Source organism: Talpa europaea (assembly GCF_964194135.1).
Source record: "Talpa europaea genome assembly, chromosome: X".
NCBI lineage: Eukaryota > Metazoa > Chordata > Mammalia > Eulipotyphla > Talpidae > Talpa > Talpa europaea.
The window spans coordinates 33,092,213-33,117,415 of NC_140081.1; the positions used below are offsets into that span (position 1 = coordinate 33,092,213).

General features: G+C 39.6%; 1 protein-coding gene across 1 annotated transcript in view; it reads left to right on the forward strand.

Moving 5' to 3' along the window:
* Positions 1 to 12,509: 12,509 nt before the first annotated feature.
* Positions 12,510 to 25,203, forward strand: part of CCNB3 (cyclin B3) — a gene marked incomplete at both ends in the record, with an annotated part of 49,056 nt that continues 36,362 nt past the window's right edge. Inside the window, 3 exons of the mRNA XM_084258913.1 lie at positions 12,510 to 12,605; positions 14,840 to 14,926; positions 20,654 to 20,784. Coding sequence (XP_084115039.1) covers positions 12,510 to 12,605; positions 14,840 to 14,926; positions 20,654 to 20,784 — 314 coding nt within the window. The remainder of the gene's footprint in view (positions 12,606 to 14,839; positions 14,927 to 20,653; positions 20,785 to 25,203) is intronic.

A 25,203-nucleotide genomic window follows, 5' to 3' on the forward strand; every position in this document is an offset into this window, starting at 1 on the left:
CATGATGAAAAACTTGGTCAGTGATTTAAATGGGCAGACATTTTAGAGCAAGCGATAATTCTCCCACATTAGCTAGCCTTAGAATCGCCTAGAAAGCTAGATGAAAGAGATAGTTGGGTTGCATACCATTCTGCAGGTTTGGAGTGGGGCTTGAAATTTTGCTGGTACTGTTTTACACCCATCATCTCATTTAATTCTCACAGACCTATGAAAATGGACACTACTTTAACCCACAAACTTGTCAAAGGGTAGCTAGCAGAGGGGAAGCCATTTTGACTGCTAGTCAAGGTCTGGCACCAGCCACTTCCATCTTCTTGGAGGTGGGTGTAAGTATGTGTGTGTAGAGACGAGTATGCCTTTCTTCCTTTTTTGGACTGAAGATGCAGAATACAAGTTCCCCAAGAAAAGGAAAAGTATAAGGGGTACCCTTTTGCTATCTTTTGGCCCCACCTGGTGGTTTTAAGTCTGACTGAACCAAGTGCCGACTCCTATCTCCCCCTGCTGGTGAGAATGGTGTGGTCGGTCTGGCCTCCTCACCCGCACTTTGCCTGAGGCGCTATTTGCTGGCGGCGATTTCCCTGAGGCGGTCAGTTTTCTCTCCCTCTCCCATCATCCATGCTTCGTTTTGTGTCCTTCCTTTTTGTTTGGTTTGCTTAGTTTTGCTCTGTCTTGTCTAGTCTGGTTTCCTTTTCCGATCCGTGGCGAGTTCCTGCGGACTGCTTGGCCTTTGTTCTGAGCTCTGTGTGGCTGGTTATAGCCACACCTTATTTTCCTAGATCCTCAAAGAGCCTTTCCTTTATGTGACTAGATCCAGGGCCAGGGCTGGGATGGGACTGAGGGAAAGGCTGTTAGTTGGTTTTTGTTTTTGTTTTATTTTTCCCCTGTCAAACCAACAAACTTGTGTGGAACAGCTGACAAAAAGCCTTTAAGTATACTTTTAGTTGGCGACAGTTTTTATCACTTACTCAGAGAGTGTATCAGTGACTGACTGAAAGGAAGACCTTGGAGGAGAGGCAAGGGGTGTGAGAGCGCGAAGTCTGTCACGTTCCCTCGGTGCCCTCCCCCAGACACCCTGAAGGAACCTCCCTTTTAGGGACCATAAAATGGGGTGAAGACCACCCAGTTTTTAGCTTTATCATGTAGTTTCCTCGCGGGAATGGCAGACTTGGTCCTACTGAGCCTCTTCCCTCAAGTGAGGTGCTAAATGGGGATGAGGCGCTCACGTGGCCACCGGGAGGGCGCGACCGCCTGAGGAAGCCGCGGTTCACATGGTGGGGGGCGCCCTGTGTGGAGGCGTTCCTCAAAAGTAGAGGGAAACTGGCCGTTCCTCCCTCAGAGGCTTGCCCCCCCCATCCTTGCATGGGCATTCGGGTGTGTATTTCTGGGTTCGTTTCCTGAACAGCCCCATTATAAAGACGTGTGCCGGAAAGCGGTGCTTGCGCAGCTCTGCGAGGAAGCCCACAGCGGCTGCGCTCAGTGGCTCGGCTGGTCGGGTGGTTGTGACTGTAGTGATTGTGTTCGCCCCTGGGGTGCTCAACACCTTGTGTCCTCTAAACTCCTTGGTTTTATATTTGCGTTCTTTGGCACTTTCCAAGTTCTACCTTCTTTGTAGGTGTTTCGGTATGAACTTTATTTTCCCAAATACCAGAAATGTTTGAGGAGAATGACTATGTTTTATTCATTTTCATTTAACTCTGCAAGGGATAGTGCTGGGTTTATATGTGTTTATATAATTGTAACTTAATGTGTGCACGTAAAACGAATATAGTGTTATATATTATAGAGCTATATAATTGTATCTCAATTATTAAAAAGAAAATTGTGATAATGGTTGTTCAAGAACTGCTATTCTCAGAACCATATAGAAGTGGTTGGCCGTGACCACGAATATTGGGTCACCCTGGTCCAAACTGCCTGACTTTTAGCAATAACTTCCTAATTAAACCGGGTTTTACTGAATGTTCCCTTGCCACCCTTTAACAGAATTTTTTAAGGAAACTATATTTTATTAGCTACTATTATTTTTATAACAGCTGTATTGAAATTAATTCAAATGCCATATAATTCTTCCATTTAAAGTGTACAATTCAATTATTTCAGTGTATTAAGAGAACTGTACAATCATCAGCACTGTAATGGATTTTTGAACATTTTCATTTTAGAACATTTTCATCCCCTCCAAAAGAAACTGCATACCTTTTAGCCATTACACCCCAGCTCCCCCACTTTTATACCTCCCTAGCCTTAGGCAACCACTAATATACTTTCTGTCTATGTAGAGTTGGCTATTCTGGACATTTAATATAAATGGAATCATACAATGAGTGGTCTTTTGTGACCAACTTCTTTCACTTAGCATGACTTTTCCCAGTAAAGGGAAGCTCATTAGAGACTCGCTGTCAAAGGTTTCTTTTTTATTTTTAAATGGATTTATTTATTTTTAAAATATTTATTTATTTATTTATACAAGCACTGGGTACAGTCAGAAGTGCAGGAGGGTGAGGGAAGTCACCAGAGCCAGAACAGGGAGCAGAACAGGCAGAAGGACCAAAGTACACTGCTGAGGGGAGCAGCATGCAGCAGGAGAGGTCTGCGGGCCATATGGGACCCTCACCTGGCGGCCAGGGATCGAACCGGAGCTGCAGAGGCTGCAGGCAGCCTCGCAACCCAGCGCTCAACCGCTGCGCCACGAGGGAGGCCCCTCACTGTCCAGGGTTTCTATTGCCCGCTGGGCATGCAGGTACCCTCTGCCTAGCACGTACCAAAGCTCCAGTGTTTTTGGGGGAAAAAACTGGCATTTTTCCTTAAAGCATATGTTTTATACAAACACTTAAGGTACAGTGAGCTACTCTTATTAATTAGGGTGGTGGGAACCTTCCCCAAATCCCCACATCCTGGCCAACAGCCAACCTTGCTAGCAGAATTTTCAAATGATAGCATTCTCAGACCTGTTGTGTAACACTTTTCTACACAGATTTTGACAGGGATTGTATAGATGGCTATAGATGAATTTGGAAAGGATTGCCATCTTAGCAATATTAAATGTTCCGGGCCTCCCCTGGTGGCAGAGGCGGTTCAGCGCAGTGCTGTGAAGCTGTCTGCAGCCTCTGCAGCGGGAGTTTGATCCCGGCCTGCGAGAATCCCACATGGCTCAGCAGACCTCTCCTGGCTCGCCCCACTGCTCCCCTCAGCGGTGTATTTCAGTCAATCTGCCTGTTCCCCACTTTGTCTCTGGTGAATCCTCTCGCCCTCCTGTGCCTCTGGCCTGTACCCCGGTTCTTGTATGCATGAATAAATAAAATCTTAAAAAAAAACTCCATAAAAAAATATTAAGTGTTCCAATTGATGAACGTGGGATGTCTTTACATTTATTTAGGTCATTAATTTCTCTCAATGATGTTTCGTGGTTTTTAGTGTATAGGTCTTATACTTTTTTGGTTAAATTTATTTCCAAGTATTTTATTCTTTTTTATGCTATTGTAAGTGGAATTCTTTCTTTTCTTTTTTTTTAAAGATTTATTTATTTTATACAAGCACTGGGTACAGTCAGAAGTGCGGGAGGGTGAGAGAATTCACCAGAGCCAGAGCGGGGAACAGAACAGGCAGACCGACGAAACACACTGCTGAGGGGAGCAGTGGGTGTAGCAGGAGAGGTCTGTGCACCATGTGGGACCCTCACCGGCAGCCGGGGATCAAACCCGTGCTGCAGAGGCTGCGGGCAGCTTAGCAGCCCAACGCTCAACCACTGTGCCACCAGGGGAGGCCCAGAATTATTTCTTTAATCTCATTTTTAGATTGTCCCTTACAAGTGTGTCGAAGTAAAATTGAGTTTTTAAATCAATTTTGTACCCTGTAACCTTGAAGTTGTTTATTAGCTCTAATAATTTTCTTTCCTTTTTATTTGGTGAATGACAGCCTATTGCTATGGTAGGGTATGTGCATTAATTTTTTGAACCTGCCTTGCATCCCTGGAATAAACAGTATATAATACTTTATGTATTGCTAAATTCTGTTTGCTAATATCTTGCTATTGATTTTGCATCTATTTTAGTGAGGGATACTGATCTGTAGTTTTATTTTTTGTACTGTCTTTGGGTGGTTGTGATGTTAATGGTAATAATGTTTTTATATGCGTTGAGACATGTTCCCTCTTCTGTTTTTTGGAAGAGATGATGTAAAATTGGTGCTAATTATTCTTTAGATATTTGGTTTAATTCTTCAGTGAAATCATCTGGGCCTGAAAACTTTTTTAATTTAAAGATTACAAATTGAATTTCTTTAAAAACATGGAACCATTCGATGATACATTTCATATTGGATGTATTGTGGTATTTTGTGATAGCCAAGGAATTTGTTCATTTCCATTAAATTGTCAAATTTATAGTTAATAGTATTCCCTTATCCTTTTGAAGTCAGTAGAGTTTGTAGTGATATCCTGTTTTATTTCTGATAGTGCTAATTTGTATCTTTTTTCTTTATCAGTTTTGCTAGTGGTTTCTCAATTTAATTGATGTTTTCAAGGTACCCAACTTTTTGTTTCATTGATTTTCACTAATGGTTTTTCTGTTTTCAATTTCATCAGTTCTTGCTTTTATCTTTATCATCTCCTACTTTATGCCTGCTTTGGATTTATTTTGCTCTTTTTTGGAGATGGAGTTTAGATTACTGGCTTTTAGACTTTTCCTCCTTTTTTATATAGTCATAAGCAGTTAGTGCTATACATTTCCCTTTCGGCACTGCTTTAGCTATGTCCTACTCATTTTGAAATACTGTATTTTCATTCTCATTCACATCAATGTATATTTTGATTTGTGTTAAGTCTTCTCTTTCGTCCATGAGGTATATCGTTTAGTTTCCAAACCTTTAAGATTTTCCAGTTATTTTTGTTATTGATCACATTTTGGTCAGAGAACATACTCAGTTATTATTTCAATCCTTTTTTATTTACTGAGGTTTGTTTTAAGATTGAAGTATGGTCTATTTTGGTGAATGTTCCATGAGAGTTTGAAAGGAGTGTGTATTCTGCTGTCATTGGATGGGGTGCCTTAAAAATGTCTTGATGATATTGTTGAGTTCTTCTGTATGCTTGCCGACTTTTTATCTACTTGTTCTATCAGTTATTGAGATGAGAAACTGAAGTGTTCAACTATAAATATAGATTTGTCTATTTCTCTTTTCAGTTCTTTGAGATTTTGCTTCATGTATTTTGCAGCTCTGTTGGTTGGTGTATAACACATTTCTTCTTGGTGATTTAAACCTATTTTATCATTATATAACCTCTCTATCCCTGGTAATTTGCTGTGCTGTGATGTTAACTTTATTTGGTGTTAATATTGGTACTTCTGCTTTTTAAAAATCAGTGTATGTATGTATGGTTTCCACTTTATTTTTTTAAACTACCTATATCATTATACTTGAAGTAGGTTTCTTGTGACAGCATATCCTTTGGTCATGTTTTTAATTCCTCGACCAATCTCTGTCTTTTAATTTCTGTACTTAAATAATTTACATTTAATGTGATAATTAATTGGTATGTTAGGATTTAAGTTCACTATTTTTGTTTTCTGATCATCATCTGTTACTCATTTATGTCTTTTTCTGCCTTCAAGTCAGTTACATGAACATTCTTTTGAATTTCATTTTAATTTTCCTGTAGTGTTTTTGAGTATATCTCCTTGTATAGTATTTTTAGGGCATATTTGAGGTGTTACATTATACGTACATAATTTATCACAGTCTACTGGAGTTAACATTTTACCAGCTTTAGGAAGGTGTAAATATCTTTCCTTCCTTTACCCTTCTTCATCTGTTTTATTGTTTTAAACATTTCTTCTACAGACATTGAGAACTACATCCAACAGGGTAAAAACGTTTGCTATAACTGTCAAACATAATTGAGAAAACAGCATCAGAAGGAAAATTTATTGTATTTACCTACACTTTTTCTCTTTCTACTGTTCTTTCTTCTTGATGTTACAATGTTCCTTCATTTCCTTTTTTATTTTGTGAACTTTCTATTCTGGTAGAGTCAACAGATGAGAATGACTTAATTTCCCCTTCACTTCTGAAGGATCTTTTCCTTGGATATAGGATCCTTAGTTGACAATTTGTCACCTCCTGGTTTGCATGGTTTCTGATGAGAAATCCGTTGTCATTCAAAAATAATTTACTGTATTGGAAAGTTGTCATTCTCTTTTGCTGCTCTCAAGGTTTTTTCTTTGTGTTTAGTTTTCAGAAGTTTAATTATGATATGACTTTATTTGAATTTCTTTGGGTTTATCCTGTTAAAGGTTTGCTTTGCTTCTTGAAACTTGTTGGTTTATGTCTCTCTCAAATTTGGGGAAAATTTCAGCCTTATTTTTTAGAATAATTATTTTTGTAGGAAAGATGACCAGAAGTAGAATCTCTGAGTAAAAGAGTCCAAATGTTTAAAATCCCATAGGTATTTTCAAATAACCCTCTCAGAGTTAGTGGCAATTTTTACTGCCAAACAATGAATAGAAGTGCCTGTTTACCCAGAAGGTGTTCTTAATCTGTTAACAATAAACTTCTAATGTCCTGAACAAAAACAATGCATTACTGTTTTAACCTGCATTTGCTTTTAGTGAGATTGAGCATCTTTTCATACTTATTAACCATTTATACTTCTTCTCTAATGATTTGTTCATTTTTTGTCATTTTTTGATGAATAGTTCATATTTTTCTTGTTTTTTGTTTATCATAAAGTTTGCTTTTGCATTTTGGAAAACATGTCTCTTGCGGTTATGTTGCCAATGTTTTTTTGTCAGTTTGTTCTAAGGATTTTTAACCTTGTTTTGGTTTTCTGTTTGCTAAATGAAATTTAAATTTAGCTACTAAAATTTATAGGGCCTTATGCTGTCTCTAGATTTTTTGGACCTGTTTAGAATTGTTTTTCCTTCTGTAAGATTATAAAAATATTCTTTCATATTTTGCCTAGTATTTCCATGATTTTATTTTCAAAATTAAGCCTTGTATCCACAATGAATATATTTTCAGGTAAATGTGAGATGATAGCAGATCTTTTCTATCAGATTTTCATGCAGGGATGTAGTATGGGGAGGAGAAAGGCGAGTATGAGAATGCTGTACGCCTGGGAGGAAGAAAGCATTGGACAATGGTATTGGACAAAAGTATTGGACAATCAGAGAGATGTCTCCTCTTTTCTTAGAGATCTCTCTATATGCTACCCAAAGGAAAGGGTAAGTCAAATGGAGGTGTTAAAAATGAGAAAAAACACATTTAAATGGGGGGGGATTATAGCTGTTTACTAAATAACTTTTGTTTTGTGAAATGCTGGAAAGAAATAAGAAAAATGAAATTGTTTTGTGATTTTTGTGTTGCTGTTGTTTTGGACTTATGCCTCCTTGACTAAAATAAAGACCTATAGTGACTTGTGTCAATATTATATTTCCTTTATAGTGCAGACACTTGTTCACAGCAATTACCCTTAAAGGAAGATACTCATTTACTTAGTTAAAAATAAATATTTTTTTAATTTTCTGTCAAGGAGACAGGTGTGGGTTAATGCTTATGTGTTTGGTCTCTGGAATCAGACTGCTTGGGTTTAACTCTCAGTCCAGTAACTTACTAGCTGTGTTATCTTGGGATGTCACTATACTTTCTCCTCTGCAAAATGGGGATATTAACACCTCATAGTATTGTTGTGTTAGAACAGTGTGAAACATATAGTAAGGAAATGGTAAATGTGAACTATAATTAATGCTAATCACTGGAACTAGAGCATGATGGACTTGGTCCTTGCAGTTATGGACTTTGTATTCTTGAATCAGGAGGTAGTTAAAAAAATTAAAAAGTAATACTCTGTAAGAAATATAAGGGACAGGGCCTCCCCGGTGGTGCAGTGGTTGAGCGCTGGGTTGCGAAGCTGCCCGAGGCCTCTGCTGCGCCAGTTCGATCCCCGGCTGCTCCCCGGCCACTGGAGGAGGGTCCCACATGGCGCGCAGACCTCTCCTGCCGCCCGCTGCTCCCCTCAGCAGTGTACTTAGGTCCTTCTGCCTGCTCTGCTCCCCGCTCTGGCTCTGGTGAATTCTGTCACCCTCCCGCGCTTCTGACTGTACCCAGTGCATGTATAAACAAACAAACAAACAAATAAATAAATAAAAACATGCCTCTATTTTAAAAAAAAAGAAATATAAGGGACTGAGAGAGTATTTTCGGGAGTAGGAGGAGAACCCCACTTTAGACAACACTGTTGGTCAGGGAAAGGCGTCTCTGAAGAGGGGACATTTAAGCTGAGACTTGAAGCATGATTAAAAAAAAGAGCAAGTAATTTAAAGAATGGTGAGAATAATGTTCCAGACAGTGGAAGCATTATGTGTGAAGATCCCAAGGAGAGGGATCTTAAATGCTCTGAAGACTGGAATGGAGTGAAAGAGAGTGAGTGGTGTGAAACAAAGTCAATTAGATAGATAAGACCTTGTAGACTGGAGTAGTTTGGATTTTAAGTTCTCTAGGAAACCATTGAAGCAGTGGTTTAAGAAACCACTTAAGAAAGATTGAAATTAGGCTTTTGGTGGTGATTATAATGTAGTATATGTAGATGTCAAAGTGTGAATGCTGTACTCCTAAAACTTATATGATGTTATAAACCAATATTACTTCCATAAAAGTTTCATTTATTTATTTATATTTAAATTTTTCTTTTGCGTAGAAGACAGGGTATAGGCCAGGGGTGCGGGGGATGAGAGGATTCAGCAGAGACAGAGCGGGGAAGCAGAACAGGTGGACTATATTTAAAATGGCAATACACTGCTAAGGGGAGCAGCGTACAAGAGGTCTGCCGTGCTATGTGGATGAGCTCCCTGGTCGTGGATCAAACTCAGGCCACAGCAGTGAGAGCAAAGACACTTAACCCCTAGGCCTGCAGGGAGGCTCATGTAAAATCATTTTGTTGTACACCTTAAACTCATACAATGTTACATCAATTCTATCTGTAAAAAGCTGAGATTTAAAAAAAAAAAAACACTCCTTATTGTTTGCATTCGAAAAGGGCAAGATTTTTTTAAGATTTACTTATCTATGCATACAAGAACTGTGGTACAGGCCAGAGGTGTGGGGGGTGATAGGATTCACCAGAGACAGAGTCGGGGACAGAACAGGTGGATTGACCAAAGTACACTGCTGAGGGGAGCAGCGGCCGAGTCAGGAGAGGTCTGCTGCGCCATGTGTGTTGCTCCCTGGCCAGCCGGGTATCGAACTTGTGCTGCAGTGGCTGTGGATCATTTCATAGGTTGCCTGTTAACCCCTTGAGCCACCAGGGAGGCTCCCTCAAAAGGGCAAGATCTTAAAGGGCAAAAGCAGCTTGGAGGCTCTTTACAGTGGTCCAAACAAGAGACTATGGTGGCAGTGGAGATGGAGAGAAGTGAATGGGTATATTTTATTTTTTAAGGTAGAATCCACAGGACTTGCTGAAGGATAAGGGAGGGTAACGTGATTGAAAAGAATTTCAATCAAGAATGATACCCAGATTTATGGCTTGAGTAACTGGTTTGATGTGGTACCAATTTCGGAAATGGGAGACAGTTGAGGAAGGATAGGTTTGTGAATATGTTAAGTTCGAGATGTCTATTAGACACTGGAGTGAAGATGTGGAGTAGTTGGTTGGATTTATGAATCTGGAGTTCAGGGTCAGCTTTTACATGATATTTAAAGTCATGAACCTGGATGAAAAAAAAGAGAGGGCCTGGGATTATGTGTGATTATTTTACCTTTAATGTAGAAGCTATGCGATATTAAAGGGAGAAGGAGCTGATAATAAAGGTAGGGCTGTAGTTCAGTGCTATATTTGCAAAAAGTTCTAGATTTTATCCCTGGTGCCTCCATTTTCTCTTTGCATCCTCAGAGGACAGGACAGGGCTATAAATTCTTCAAATCTTTGTCAATTATGTGTGTGTGTGTGTGTGTGTGTGTGTGTGTGTGTGTGTATAAATTCTTCAAATCTTTGTCAATTCTCTCTCTATATATATATGTATACAAAATTTAGTTCATAAAACAAAGCAGACATACTCAGTTAATACTTGTTGAATAAATGAATTAATGTATGAGTTAAATGAATGAGAATAGCAGCTTTATGATGTCAGGCAACTAGCAAGCTACAGTTTTGTTATATTTAAAATGGCAATAATAAAAGTACCTGTCTAGACAAGATTTCCAGCAAAAGAAATTATAGCGACTAGTACAGAGGCAGTGCTGGATTAATATTAGATACTATCAACTCTGCACTTCATGTGCTTATCCATAAAATAGGGGCAATAATTTCTGCCCTTTCCTCACTAGGCCGTTTGTGATGCCCGCGTAGTTATCGTTTGCCTCTACAACGTGTTATTAATATTAATATTTTAATTGGTCTATACCCACTTTATAGAGTCACTCTCCCCATCCTCCAGCAGGATTATTTAAACGAAAACGCGTCTTTTAAGAGACCCAGCCCGTGGTCAGCTCGTCAGCTTGTCAACCCAGCCTCAGCCAACCAATTGTACTGAAAACCACACCCCGAAGGGAAGCTCATTAGCTGCAGTGTGCAATTTCAAAATACTCAGCCCGCCCCTCCTTGCTGGGCAAGCCCTCGCAGCAGCTGTGCACGCTGATTGGCTCCTGCCAGCCAATCATCACTGACTTCCTCCTGGGGCTGTACTTTTCAAAAATTCTCTAGTGTGCGAATAAGACGGAGCGCAGAGCAGGTTGAGACAGACACGGTCGCTACGACATGTAACTCCGGTCATTTCCCGGGCCTCTCTTGGTCTAGGAGTGCATCCATGGTCTTCCCTGTTCTGCTCTCAATCTGAGGTAGGCTACTTTGGGCTTGTACCGCCCCTTTGAATATCCGGCTCTGTCCCACGTTGGTCAGTCCTTGGGCGTCACACCAGCCCAGGTAACAAACCGCCTGTCTTTCCTTGCCAGGGCGCAGGGCGTCTTGTTTCACTCTGTCAGCCATTAGTCTGCGCAGTGAGCCCTGTACGAGGTTGGGCAGGCAGTGTGTGTTAGAGGGTGAGATGGCAAAGCAAAGGGGACTGGATACCAGCTTTTGGATGGAGCAACCGGTGCACATCCCCGAATCAGAGTACGTTTACAAAACGTCTTTTACAAGTGGATGACATTTATCCTGCATAATTTCACAGGATTGCTGTTTGAAGGATTTCTACGGAACCCTTCCATAAGGAATATGAAGGAGGATGGAAATGTGTTATATGAAGGAGGATGGAAATGTGTTGCACTGTCTCCCTTGTTATCTTTTGTCTCCACTCGCCCTTCTGTCCCCACTTCCAACTCCTACAGCTCTGACTTTCCCACTGTTATCTGTTATGGTCGTCAGAGAATCCTACCATGTCATAGGTGGAGGGGACCCTAGAACAGTGCTTCTTAAACTTAAAGTGCATGTGAATCACCTGGGCATATTGTTAACTTGCAGTTCTGATTTGATAGGCCTAGCTTGGGGCCTTGAAGTTCTAATTTGCTGACAGTTTCCCAGCTGATGCTAATGTTGATCACACTGATCACAGTTTGAATAGCCTGGAAGCTCTGGTCCCATTGCCTCATTTTATTGGTGGGGAAAGGAGGCCTAGCAAAGGCAAAGGGACTTGCTTAGTGTCCCCCAGCTAGCTAGGGGCAGGGCCAGAGCTAGACCTCAGGCATCCTTCCCACATCAGTGGTGCTTTCATTGACACCATGCTGCCTTCTCACCCCAGGGTTTTGCTGTCTGTAACCTGCCTTTATATATGTAAAATGAAGTTGCTACAGTTCCCTCTAGACTGTCTTGAGCCACAGTTTTGGAATTTGAGCCAACTCGCCCCTCTGTGAGTTTCAGCACCAGTTCTTGGATGCCCAGTGGGATCTCTGACACTTACCAAATTGTATCAGTGAAAAGTCTGTAAACCAGAAAGGATTCTAATTTTCTAGTCTAAGTGAGATTCAGGGTTCTGGAGGTGGTAGAAAGTGAGTGTTCTGCACAGAGTCTTTTTATGAAAAGCATGGCTTTGGTGGTGTCAATCCCCTTTCCCCTCCTAGTGGCAGGGGAATTAGTTACTTAAATCAGCGTGTTTCCTAAAGCAAGTGATTAATGTTCAGGTTAATGAATTCATGTAATTCGTCCTCTGTATTTCTAGGTCTAACCTAGGGACTAGGCCACAGTTCCAGTGCCCACAGAGAATTGCAGGCAAGGGGCTAGGCTTTCTACATAATGTATCTCATTTAATTTGAAGAATGTCCTGCACAGGTAGGTGTGTTTATCTCTATTTTACAGATGAGATAACTGAGTTTAAGTTACTTGCCAAGGTAAATTGTGGTAGAACCAAGATGTGAACCAAGATCTGCCTAACTCAAAGTCTTTTTTCTTCTAGGGATGCTATGGAAAGACTGGGTTTTTCTGAAGTTTCCAGAGAATTCTCTGATGTTTCTGGTGAATAGTGTTTTAAAGAATACCTTTCTGATTGCAGCCTTGCCTTGGAGAGACACTGCTGGATCTGTAAGAGATGCCGTTGCCACTACCACCCCAAAGCACCAAATCTGAGACTAAGAAATCTCAGTCTACCAAAATTAGGCCCAGTGATCATGGCCACACTGAAAAGGTTAGAATAAGCAGTCTCTCCCTACAGTGTCTCGAGTAGCTGCTATAAATCTTATGGACCATTTGTGGTTTAATCTGAGAAAGTGGGACGGGGTGACATCCTAACACCCCTTCTTTCCCATGGTGCATGACAGAAATTAAGGCCATTCTTCACAACCTTCAGAGGCAAATCACTCAACTCCCATTACTGCTCACATCTATACTCTAACTTTCTCTGAGATGCTCAAAGCACCTTGCCAGAAGGCTGCTTACTGCAACCTGGGAAGAGTTTGAAGATTAGGTAAACAAATGTATTATACTTTTTATAGCAGTTAAATTTGAAGATTAGGTACATTTTGACTCTGTTGTTATGACCTTGTGGTTAGTTTGACATTGTCATCCTCACTCTGGGATGTTCTGTTTGTCATCATATAAATTTTAATTATAATTTTACAAACACTAATGAATTATCATTAGGAGAGTATTTCCTGGAACAAACATCATTAAGCCAATTTAATTTCCTTGAGTGGTTTTCTCTCGGCACAGATAAAAATTTTCTAATCATTTTCATTTTTGTTTTACTCAAATGATTTTCATTGAGGGGTCAAATGTTTTCTTCCTGTGTAAATCTGGAGCGAAAAATTTGATACATTGATCAGATTTTTGTCCATATTAAATTATCTGATTAGCGTCCTGCCATTGAAAGTTTTCTCTTGTGGCAGTTATTTTTCCAAATCTAGCTTCCTTGGGGGCGTATTTTACAAACCTAAATTTTATTGAGTTTAGTTTTATCTGTTAATTTTATTTGGGACTGGTTATTTCTACCAGTGATATCAAGTAAAAATTGGATAATAGACCAACAGTTAATTTCTTAGCCAATTTGTGAGAAAGTAATACTCAATTTTTGCTAATTATTTCCAATAGGATTATTTATCACAAACTATTGGGTTGTCAAACAAGTCATGATGCATTTTCACTTGAAAAACAGAAAAAAATATGTCCTCACTTTTCCGACAACCCAGTAGCTAAAAGACTCATAGTTTACTTGTTTCTAAGCTTCATCCATTAGAAAATAGAATTAATTCTTCCCAGCTCTTTCAGGATTGCTCTACTGTGCTAGATTGGTTTATTGTATTATAAATCCAATTCTCTAAATGTCTTATCACTACTATGTCCAGGGTTAACTGTTCCAGGGTATAGATGGAAGATGGAACAAATAAATGCTCTAACCTCAGTGCTTTGCTTCACATAACAAGTCTCCGATATGGGCAGGGCAGGGTTTGTTCTCATTTCATCAAAGAAATCTGATGCTTAGGAGACTTCCACCAAATAAAAACCGTCAGGGAGTAGAAGAGCCCTGTAGTGTGAATTACCTTAACCTCTAGCCACACAGAGATGGTCTTACACATTTGGGAGTGGGGTAAGATGTACAGATATACAATACCTAGAAAGAAATGGCCCTTGCTCCAAGGCATTTCCTTCCCTTCCCTTTTGTCCTTCCTTTGTATTCACTAGCAAGTAGGGATTCATTTGGGCTACCAAACTCCGTTCTTAAAATACAAAAATTCCCTTTAACATACAGAATCATATTGGACTATGATTTATTGGAAATCATATCCCAATATGATTTCTGTCCATTTATAGTTTATACAGACCTTTTTTGCATGTATCCTTTTATTTGATTCTCAAATAAAGTAGGTTATATCTCAAAATAGAGCCTTAGCAGTTAAGTGACTTGTTCAATGTTAAGAGCTAATTCTGGAACAGTGTTTATGTATGTGTGTTATTGTTCTTACTGTGAATGTATTGAATCAACTACTTAATATAAGAGATGCTTAACTTAAATTATTAATCTAATTTACCCAATAGCATCTGTATTAAAGGAATGAAAGGAGTGGCAGGGTGGTGTTTGTAATGGTTAATCTTAGAGAAGATAACTATAAATAGAGGAATAAGAGGGAAAATTAGCTTCACCAACCTATTTTGCTCATTCTGAGAGTTAGACTGAAGGTTATCTTGTCTCTTCATAGTTTTGTCCCCAATATCAATGATATACCTCCTTCAGGGACTCTTTAAGCAGCAGTGAGTGCTGAAATTTCCTTTTGTTGTAATTTATTGGTGTTTGTTATATGTGTTCTCAGTTGCTTGGAAATTTTTGCACTTCCCCTGAGCTCCAAAGATGATTCAAAGTCCCTGAAAAGACTTTACAATTGGATTTCCTAACTTAACTCTTTTTTTTTTTTTTTTTTTTTTTAGAAAGGGGAGAATTACCAAGCAAAGATATCTCCACGTTCACCACATGGAGCCCTCAAAAAGAGATCAGCCTTTGAAGATCTCACCAATGTGAGTATGCTAGTCCAATTCCCTGATAAGGTCTTGCATAGGGCTTAAACAATCTTTTCCTTGAGGAAACTTTCCTATTCACCTTCTCTAAAATATTGAATGCCAATTTTATTTTTTATTGTTTTCAGAAGTATCCTTACTATTTTTTTTATTGAATCATTGACCCAGTTTGAGAAACTGTATGGACTCTTCTGCTGGCATGTACTGTCTGGATTAATTGGTAGACCGCTCTATGCATAGCAGTAATTACCAGATATGAAGTTGTAGATAAATATGGAGAATTTCATTTAGATAAAGTATTACAGAGGTGGCTCAGCTGGCTCCATGGAGGTAGTACTTTAATGGATTCATTGCAGTCTAGGAAGTGTTTGTCAAACAATTTTGTTGGGTAGGGCTGATCTCAGCATCCCTAGCCCCCACACATTAAAGTCCAGCAACATCCCAGTTGTAGTGACAATCAAAAATGTCTCCATATATAGAGCTATTGAGTACCAGTTTCATGATCTGGTCTTCAATTATAAAGATCCAGAAACTGAATTTTGACTAGAATTCTTGAATTCACTTCCAAGTTACCTCTATTCTGATATTATTAAGGTAGCAGAAAAATCAGAATAGAGAGTTAGAATGATGTTAATTGACTATAGTATCAGGTCAAAGGTGATCTTTGGTCTTGGCAAATAACAGCTGATGCCTACTAAATGCTTACCATGTGTTAGGCAATATTCTAAGCACCTTTTCCCATGTCTAGTCACTTAGTCCTCATATAATCCTGTGAGGTAGATACTATGATTGTCTCCACTTTACATGATGAAGACTTGCCTAATTTGGTTTTGAAGTCTGTTTCATCTAGGAGGAGCCTAGTGAACTATTTCTGCCCTCCATAATAGAGTGTCTTTTGTATGGCTGCCGGATACTTGTAGCTGCTCATGTTTTACCACCTCGGCAGGATTGGATAAGCTTTGGCAAAGATTTTGCCTTTGGATCCCTGCTATTTAGATGCTTTGTGACCATCCTTCTGCTAACAGTCTTTTCCCCATGCATATTATAACATATATGATTAAGTTGTAGCTTTCTGCAGTATTTCAGATTAACTATAGATTGGTTGAAAGAGACCTCTCCTACACAAACCCGTAAGGTTAGGTTAATTTCCTGTTTAACCATGGACCTAGAAACTTGGCTGAAATAAGATAGCCACACAAACCAGGAGTACATGCAACCCATTTTAATGAGATTCCCTTGGCCCCCAGAATCCCTTGATGGTGACACTTGGCAAATTAAGTTCTTGTAGCATATGAGAAACTTTATGCTATATCCCAGTCCTTTTTTCAAGAAGTTTGTATAATTATTTATAAAGAATAGACACAAATAAACTAATAAGAAATGCAAATAGATATCCAGGACCCTTCTGCTTCTCCAGCTGAATATAACATCCTTATCCAGGATAAGGGTGGGGAAGCAAGGTATCCCTGAGCAGTGTCTCTGCCCCAGCTTTCCCTTCTGCATTCAAGTTCTAAAGATTCACTTTTGTTGTCTGGAATTGTCTTTGGTGTTTTCCAGAGAAAGTTCTGTCACTACAGAGTGTCTAAGTCATTCCTAGGCTACATTTCTATAGATATCTGAGCCCATCTATTTGAGGATTGAAGGTTCCTTTCTCTATAAATTTTGGGAATTGCTTATATGATGATTTTGTTCTTCCTGTCAGTATTAGTAGGTCTTCATGTCCCTGTATCTATTTTCTGTCTTCTCACCATTCACCACAATGAGATGCTGACCTTATTGATTTCTTTTTTTTTTAAGATTTTATTTTTTTATACAAGAACCAGGGTACAGGGCAGATCCGTGGGAGGGTGAGAGAATTCACCAGAGACAGAGCGGGGAACAGAACAGGCAGATTGACTGAAATACACTGCTGAGGGGAGCAGCAGGCGAGACAGGAGAGGTCTGTCGCGCCATGTGGGACCCTCGCTGGCCGGCAGGGGTCAAACCGGCGCTGTAGAAGCTGCGGACAGTTTCACAGCGTGGCATTCAACCACCTGCGCCACCAGGGGAGGCCCCTTATTGATTTCTTTTAATTAGTTAATTTGCTATGAGTGCTTTTTTTTTTCTTTCCCTTCCTTTTAGCACTCCAACATGGGAAGGAGTTTTGATATATAAGATCTGGTCTGAAGCCAGTAGATCAGGAGATAGGGCCTATATCTACATTACCTAAGTAATTTTGTGTCAGTATGGTTTTTGACGCTGCTTTCCTATTTTGTGGTGAAAGAATTATGGAGAAGTACAGGTAAAGGTCCCCTTGAGCTTAGATCTGAAAATATTTATGGCTTTGAACTTTACACACAGCAGGTAGATTCACTCTCTTGGGGCTTCTACCTTTCTCCTGGCAAGAATGCACTTTCCACTTCTGAGTCTCACTTGCACATATAGGGAGTTTGTAAAACTTTAGGTGAAGTTAAAAAAAAAAACAAAAAACTGTGCCAAACTCTTTGAAGAGCAGACGTGGGTGACTTGAAGTCCTAAGAAAGAACTCCCAATTGGAATGTAGGTGCTTATTGTGATCTAATAATACAAAGGCATAATTTTTTCTTATATTTCTTTTGGAAATAACTTTAACATTTCAAAAAGATGCAAATATGAAAAATAACAAATAAAAGCCTGAAGAACACACATATGTCCTTCATCTAGATTCACCTATTATTAGCATTTTATCCTATTTGCCTTATTATTTGCATACATACATCGTGGCCTTTTCTCTCTTAAGTACTACAGTGTATATTTATTTCCTTAGAGAAATTATTGTATATAACCACAGTACAGTTGTCAGCTTTATAAATTTACATTGATACAATATTTTATGTAATCTGTCAATTCAAATTCCATTTTTTTCAGTTATAAGGCCTATGTTATAAACATTTTTCCCCCTTCAGTAGAAGATCCAGTCCAGGGTCACATATTTTCTTGTCACATATCATATTTAGCTTTTAATTGAGAACATTTCCATAGCCTTTCTTTCTTTTTACGACATTACCAATTTTGAAGAACACAGTCCCATCCAACCTCCTCTTTTAAAAATAGAACATTCCTCATTTTGTTGTTTCTATGTGATTAGATTGATGTAATACATTCTCCACTGGAAACCTGTGTAAGTGATGTTCTGTCCTTAGGGTATCACATTTGAAGACACATGATGTCTATCTGTCCCTCACTGCTGGTAATTTTGATCACCAGTCAAGATGTTGTCTGGTTTCTCTACTGCATACTTACCTTTCCCCCACTCCTTTGCAACTAATAAGCAGTTGGTGTGACACACTCTTAGGAGCCTGTAAATAATCTGCTCTTTATTAAAATGTCCCTTAGATCTAGCATTCTTTGATGATTTTTGCCTAAACCAGTCTTCAAGATGATTTTGTTTCCAATTTGAGCGCTCACTCACCATTTACCAGTCTGCCCTTGAGGTTCCCTGTTTATTATTGATATGGATTAATTAATTTCTATTTTTCAGTGGTTTATTATATAGTATTAAATTATTTTGGTGCTCAAATTTTCCCAGATTTGGCCAATAGAGTCCCTTTCAATCTGACAACTGTGTCCTTGTATAACATATTTCAGGTGTATCTTGTACCTATTTTATCTCAGCCCTGTAATCAACCATTTCTCCTGAGATTTCTGGTTTCTTTTAGAGACCAAGATGTCAATGCTAGGTGTGCTACTGTGGTGTCTGCTTTTTCCTATCCTTCAGCAGGCAGAACTAGGAAATATCTACATGTAAAAATGCATATCCACACATACATATATATATTTAAACATACACACATGTACCTATATACTTAGATATACACATACATGTATACATACATACACGTGTGTAATGATTTAAGAAATCATGAATTTATGCAACTACTTTTCCAGTACACATGGTTCCTTCTTGCATTCCCCAGTCCATATTCATATGTTCCTTCTTCTACAATGAGAACCCTCATTCCCAAGAACATCCTCACATTTACTCAATAATATATGTAAAAGTTTTGACATTACTTTGTCTATACCATCATAATAAGCAAATCTTCTATAAAAAAATCCAGATTTTCAATTTTCTTTGCTACCCCTGCCCCCACCATATCCATCCTGACTAAGGATGGCTATTTTAGTGTATATAGTCAAATATTGTGTTTACTTGGATTAGTTGTTTCTGGCATTTTATTTTCTTCTGTGCTTTTAAAAAAAAACTTTAGTGTGGCTATAGTATTTATTTGGAATATAATTAGCTTCAGTTTGTTTCATTTTAAAGGCATAACTTTTTTTTTAATAAATTTTATTTTTATATTCCCCATACAAATGCAACCCCCTTATTTTGACTCAATCCCTCCCCTCCCCGCCCTCTACCCCCCATAGAATGTCTCTGGTTCATAGTTTTTTGTTGATTTTGATTTTCACTTTCTTACAGTTATTCATTTTCCTGGTCCCTTATTTAAGTTTTCTAGATTCCTGCTATGAGTGAGACCATCCGGCATTTTTCTTTTTCTTTCTGGCTTATTTCACTGAGCATGATCCCTTCCAGCGCCATCCATGTTGCTGCAAATTGCATGTGTTTATCTTTTTTGAATGCTGAGTAATATTCCATGGTGTATATGTACCACATCTCCTTGATCCAGTCATCTATTTTTGGGCATTTGGGTTGTTTCCAAAGCTTAGCTATTGTGAACAGTGCTGCTATAAACATAGGGGTGCAGGTGCTCTTTGAAATTGATGTTTCTGTGTCCTTTGTGTAAATACCTAGGAGTGGAATTGCTGGATCATATGAAAGCTCTATGTTTAATAGGTCCAGAAAAAGGAACTCTCCTGCACTGTTGGCATAACTTTTTTTTTAAAGATTTATTTATTTATACAAGCACTGGGTACAGTCAGAAGCGTGGGAGGGTGAGCGAGTTCACCAGAGCCAGAGCGGGTAACAGAACAGGCAGACTGGCGAAATACACTGCTGAGGGGAGCAGTGGGCGAGGAAGGAGAGATCTGTGCCACATGTGGGACCCTTGCCGGCGGCCAGGGATCGAACCTGCGCTGCAGAGGCTGCGGGAAGCTTCGCAGCCCAGCGCTCAACCCCTGCGCCACCAGGGGAGGCCCTAAAGGCATAACTTTCAAGTTTATTTTTACTGACATTATTCACAGTCCTATGATCTCTCCTACTGTTTAATAGATTTAGTCATGATTAGAGTTTGTGGTGTTCACTAGAACCATATGTTTAATAAATATCCCCTGACTGAGATGCAGTAGATATAGTAGTGTTGTGTTAGAGGTCTACCTTGAAAAGCTAGTTGATTGTGGTGTCCCCAGCTAGCACAGGCAGTTATTTTGTTTTCTCCCTTCTGAACATCTTATGATGTCAAAGTGGAATGCGATGTTTTAAAAAAAAATTGCAACTTCTTGGGAATTTGCCAGACAGTGTGCCTGACATAGAGATCAGAGCTGCATTCTATGTATCTCGGACACATGTACAATTGTTATTTAGCCAATATGCACAAGTGCTGCTGTACTTGCTTTGGCTGTTAGCTTCCATTGTGATTAGTCAACACCAGTGCCATACTGGTTGTGAGATGGTTTGATTATCATTCCTGGGAACACCCAAACAAAGAGGGGATATGGCTCAGAACTTTCCTCTAAGAGCCACCTACTAGGTAATTTGTTGTTCTTTTCATTTCCTTACTCCTTCACCACCCCCTTTTTTTTTGGCAGGCTGCTCAAAGTCACTCTGTCCAGCCCAAGAAGGAAGCCAATAAGGAGTTTGTTAAAGGTGTTTCCAAGAAGATAAATAGGAACTCACTTGCTCTTGGGCTTGCCAAAAACAATGAGATGAGTATGAAAAGGTGAGTAGGAGGAGACTGACTCAGATGGCATTGTTTTATATGGTAGAGGAGAGTGTGTGACATCCTTTTGACATCCTCTTTTGTCCACATTGAGAGCATGTGTAGTAAGCCATATTAGTGATAACTATGTTTTTTTTTTTTTTTTTTCAGGGCACAAACAGATTTGATTTTTAAAATATATTTATTACATCATTTTTCATATTTGTACAATGTATGATTTCCCTGTGAAATTTCCACCACCATTTCTTTTTTTTTTTCTTTAAAGATTTATTTATTTATACAAGCACTGGGTACAGTCAGAAGTGCAGGAGGGTGAGAGAATTCACTAGAGCCTGAGGGGAGAGCAGAGCAGGTGGGCTGATAAAGTACACTGCTGAGGGGAGCAGCAGGCGTCAGGAGAGGTCTGCATGCCATATGGGACCCTCACCCAGTGGCTGGGGATCAAACTGGCTCTGCAGAGGCTGCAGGCAGCTTTGCAATGTGGCACTCAACCGCTGCGCCACCGGGGAGGCCCTCCACTACCATTTCACCTGTGCACCATTACTATAGTCCCTTGTGCTCTTTCCACCCTGTCCCGATCCTTCTCCCACCTCCTACATAATGTCTCTGATCGATAGTTGCCTGTTAACTTTGATTTTAACTTTATTATAGTTACTTTTTTTCCCCTGATATTTTATATTTTTCTTTTTTCTTTCTGGCTTATTTCACTGACCATAATCCCTTCCAGCTCCATTCATGTTGCTGTGAATGGCATAAGTTTATCCTTTTTGATTGCTGAATAATATTCCATTGTGCATATATACACCACATCTTCTTGATTCATCAACACATATTTGGGTTGTTTCCAAAGCTTACCTATTGTCAACCGTACTACAATAAACATAGGGGTGCAGGTATCCTTTTGAATTAAAGTTTTTCATCCTTTGGATAGATACCTAGGAGCGGAATTGCTGGATCATATGGAAACTCCATTTTCAGTAGTTTAAGGAACCTCCACAAAGCTTTCCATAGTGGTTGGACCAGTTTGCATGCCCACCAGCACTGTAGGAGAGTTCCTTTTTCTCCACAAGTGATTACTAGTTAATCCTTGGTGCTAAGGGAGACCCAACTGTGGTAGCTTAAGCCCTATAGGTTTCCCCTTTTTCTTTTCCCATAATGTGTGTACATATTAAAAGAGTTGTTCTCATTCGGGAATTTTCCAAAGAAACTTGTGCTCATCTTTCCTGTCTTTTAGGAATTCAGTCCCTGTTTCAACTAACCTGTGATTGAGAGTGTGGTGCAATGTAACTTTGTAAGGGTCATCAGCAGCTGACTGATAGCTTGCCAGTTTGCTTATCCCATTAGACACTCTAGAGGGTTTGTCCCTCATTACTGGAGAGAAATTTCTATCTCCCTAGGCCAAAAAGGTGTTTTCCATCTGTTACAGGGAACTGTTTATAGGTTGTATGAGTAGATATAAATATTCTTATCTAGGGCTGAAAAAAGAATTTACACCTAGAAAAATTTTTATTGGAAAAACAATTAGAAAGTAGAGTTAGACATTTCTATATCCTCATCTCATTCCAATGGGAATTACTTCTTTTTTTTTTTTTTAATAGAGGCATGTTTTATTTATTTATTTATTTGTTTGTTTGGTTTATACATGCACTGGGTACAGTCAGAAGCGCGGGAGGGTGAGAGAATTCACCAGAGCCAGAGCGGGGAGCAGAGCAGGCAGAAGGACCGAAGTACACTGCTGAGGGGAGCAGCGGGCGGCAGGAGAGGTCTGCGCACCATGTGGGACCCTCCTCCGGTGGCCGGGGAGCAGCCGGGGATCGAACCGGTGCCGCAGAGGCCGCGGGCAGCTTCGCAACCCAGCGCTCAACCGCCGCGCCACCGGGGAGGCCCGGGAATTACTTCTTTAGGGAATACAGTAGATTAGATAAATAGCTACAATAGGAGTAAGCATGGGTTCCAAAGGGCAAGGAAGAAGGGTTGGAGAACTCCAGAAAATTAGCATGCTAGATCCACAGAACATTTTGCTAATTATCTAGCAGAAAAAAATAAAATTAGAATATTAATGTTTGGCCGTACTTGATTTCTTTCTGAAAGGGAATTTCTGGAATTTACATGCATATATTAACCTTAATTTTCTTTTGTACTTCTTTCAACATGCTGACTTTAGTGGGGAAAACCTTGCAAAATGCCATAAACATTCATTCAGTCTTCAGTGGAATGAACCCTAATAATAGCACTAGAATTAATAACTAACATTTATTAAGAACTCACTATAATCGCATATTCTAAGTGGGCTTTCACACAGCTTTACTGAAATGTAATTCATATGTACAATTCACTCAATTAAATGTAACAAGCAGCAGCATGGTGAATGCAGGTAATAATATGATATGACATATTGGAAAGTTTCTGAGAGAGTAGATCTTAAAAGTTTCATCACAAGAAAATGAATTTTGCATGGCAATGGATATTAACTAAGCCTGTTGTAGTAATTATTTCACAATGTATGCAAATATTGAATCATCCATCATGTTACACACCTGAAATTAATGTTATCTGCCAATTATATTTCAATGTAAAAAAGAATATTCACACATGAAAAAAAGGACAACTAAAATTAAAAAAACTTGGGCCTCTCTAGTGGCACAAGGGGTTAAGTCTCAGCTCTATCAAGCTATTTGCAACCTGGCCAGGGAGCTGCCCACATGGCACAGCAGACCTCTTCTATCTTGTCTGCTGCTGCCCTCAGCAGTGTATTTCAGTCAGTCTGCCTGTTCTGCTCCCCACTGTATCTCCAGTGAAGCCCTTACCTCCCACACCTCTGGCCTACACCCCAGCTGTTGTATACACAAATAAATAAAATAAATCTTTTTTTAAAGATTTATTTTATTTATTTATACAAGCACTGGGTACAGTCAGAAGTGCAGGAGGGTGAGGGAAATCACCAGAGCCAGAGGGGAGAGCAGAGCAGGCAGACTGAGGAAGTACACTGCTGAGGGGAGCAGCGGGCACGGCAGGAGAGGTCTGCGCGCCATGTGGGACCCTTGCCCAGCGGCCAGGGATTGAACTGGCACTGCAGAGGCTGTGGGCAGCTTTGCAGCCCAGTGCTCAACCACTGTGCCATCAGGGAGGCCCTAAATAAAATAAATCTTTAAAAAAATAAATAAAATAAATAAAAAACTTACTTGAGGCAGTGAACAGATTGGATACTGCAACAAAACAAATAATTTGTTCAGAAACGAATCATCAGGGCCTCTCAGGTGGCGCAGCGGTTGAGCGCTGGGTTGCGAAGCTGCCCGCAGCCTCTGCAGCGTCGGTTCAATCCCCGGCTGCTCCCCGGCCACCGGAGGAGGGTCCCACATGGTGCGCAGACCTCTCCTGCCGCCCGCTGCTCCCCTCAGCAGTGTACTTCGGTCCTTCTGCCTGCTCTGCTCCCCGCTCTGGCTCTGGTGAATTCTCTCACCCTCCCGCACTTCTGACTGTACCCAGTGCTTGTATAAATAAATAAATAAACCTTTAAAAAAAAAAAAAAGACTGAAAAAAAAAATAAACCAATGTTACCTCAATAAAAAAAAAAAAAACGAATCATCAAACTTTGTCTATAAAAAGTAAGAAAATAAATATTTTAGGTTGTGGATTCCATATATAGTTGCTGCTATTTCTGTTCTGCTTCTTGTTATTATTTCTTAGTAGCCACCCTTTAAAAATGTGAAAGCCATTTTTAGTTTATAGGTCATACAAAAACAGGTCATGCTTCATAGTTTGCCAATCTCTAATTTAGATTAGCTTATTTATTTAACAGCATATTAGAAAATTACAAAAAACTTTTTGTTGTAGATCTAGGAAAATTCCCAAAAGCAAGAGAGCAAGTAGAAGAAAGACAAAACTATAATTTGTCAAATGACAAGGAATATTTTCCTGAGCTGAAGATTTAACTCTTCTGATTAAATGAGCCCAGAAAGATAATGAAAATGATTGTAAAGAGAACTATGTATAGATGTATTTTAGTTGGTTTTGTTAAAGATTTATTTAATTATGCATACAAGAACTGGGGTACAGGCCAGAGGTATGGTGGTTGAGAGGATTCACCGGAGACAGAGTGGGGAACAGAACAGGCAGACTGACTGAAACACACTGCTGAGGGGAGCAATGGGCGAGACAGGAGAGGTCTGCTGTGCCATGTGGGTAGCTCCCTGGCTGGGGATCGAACTTGTGCTGCAGTGGCTGCAGACAGCTTCATAGTGCTGTGTCTTAACCCCTTGTACCACCAGAGAGGCCCCAGTTGATTTCTAATTCTAAGAAAATTTTTAAATCTTCAAGCATTCAGGCAGAGAAAAAATGTTTACATACAAATGAAAAATAAAAGTTATGTTCACATCAACATCTTTTCTGTTTTATTAATCACCAGAGGAGAGTAGAGCA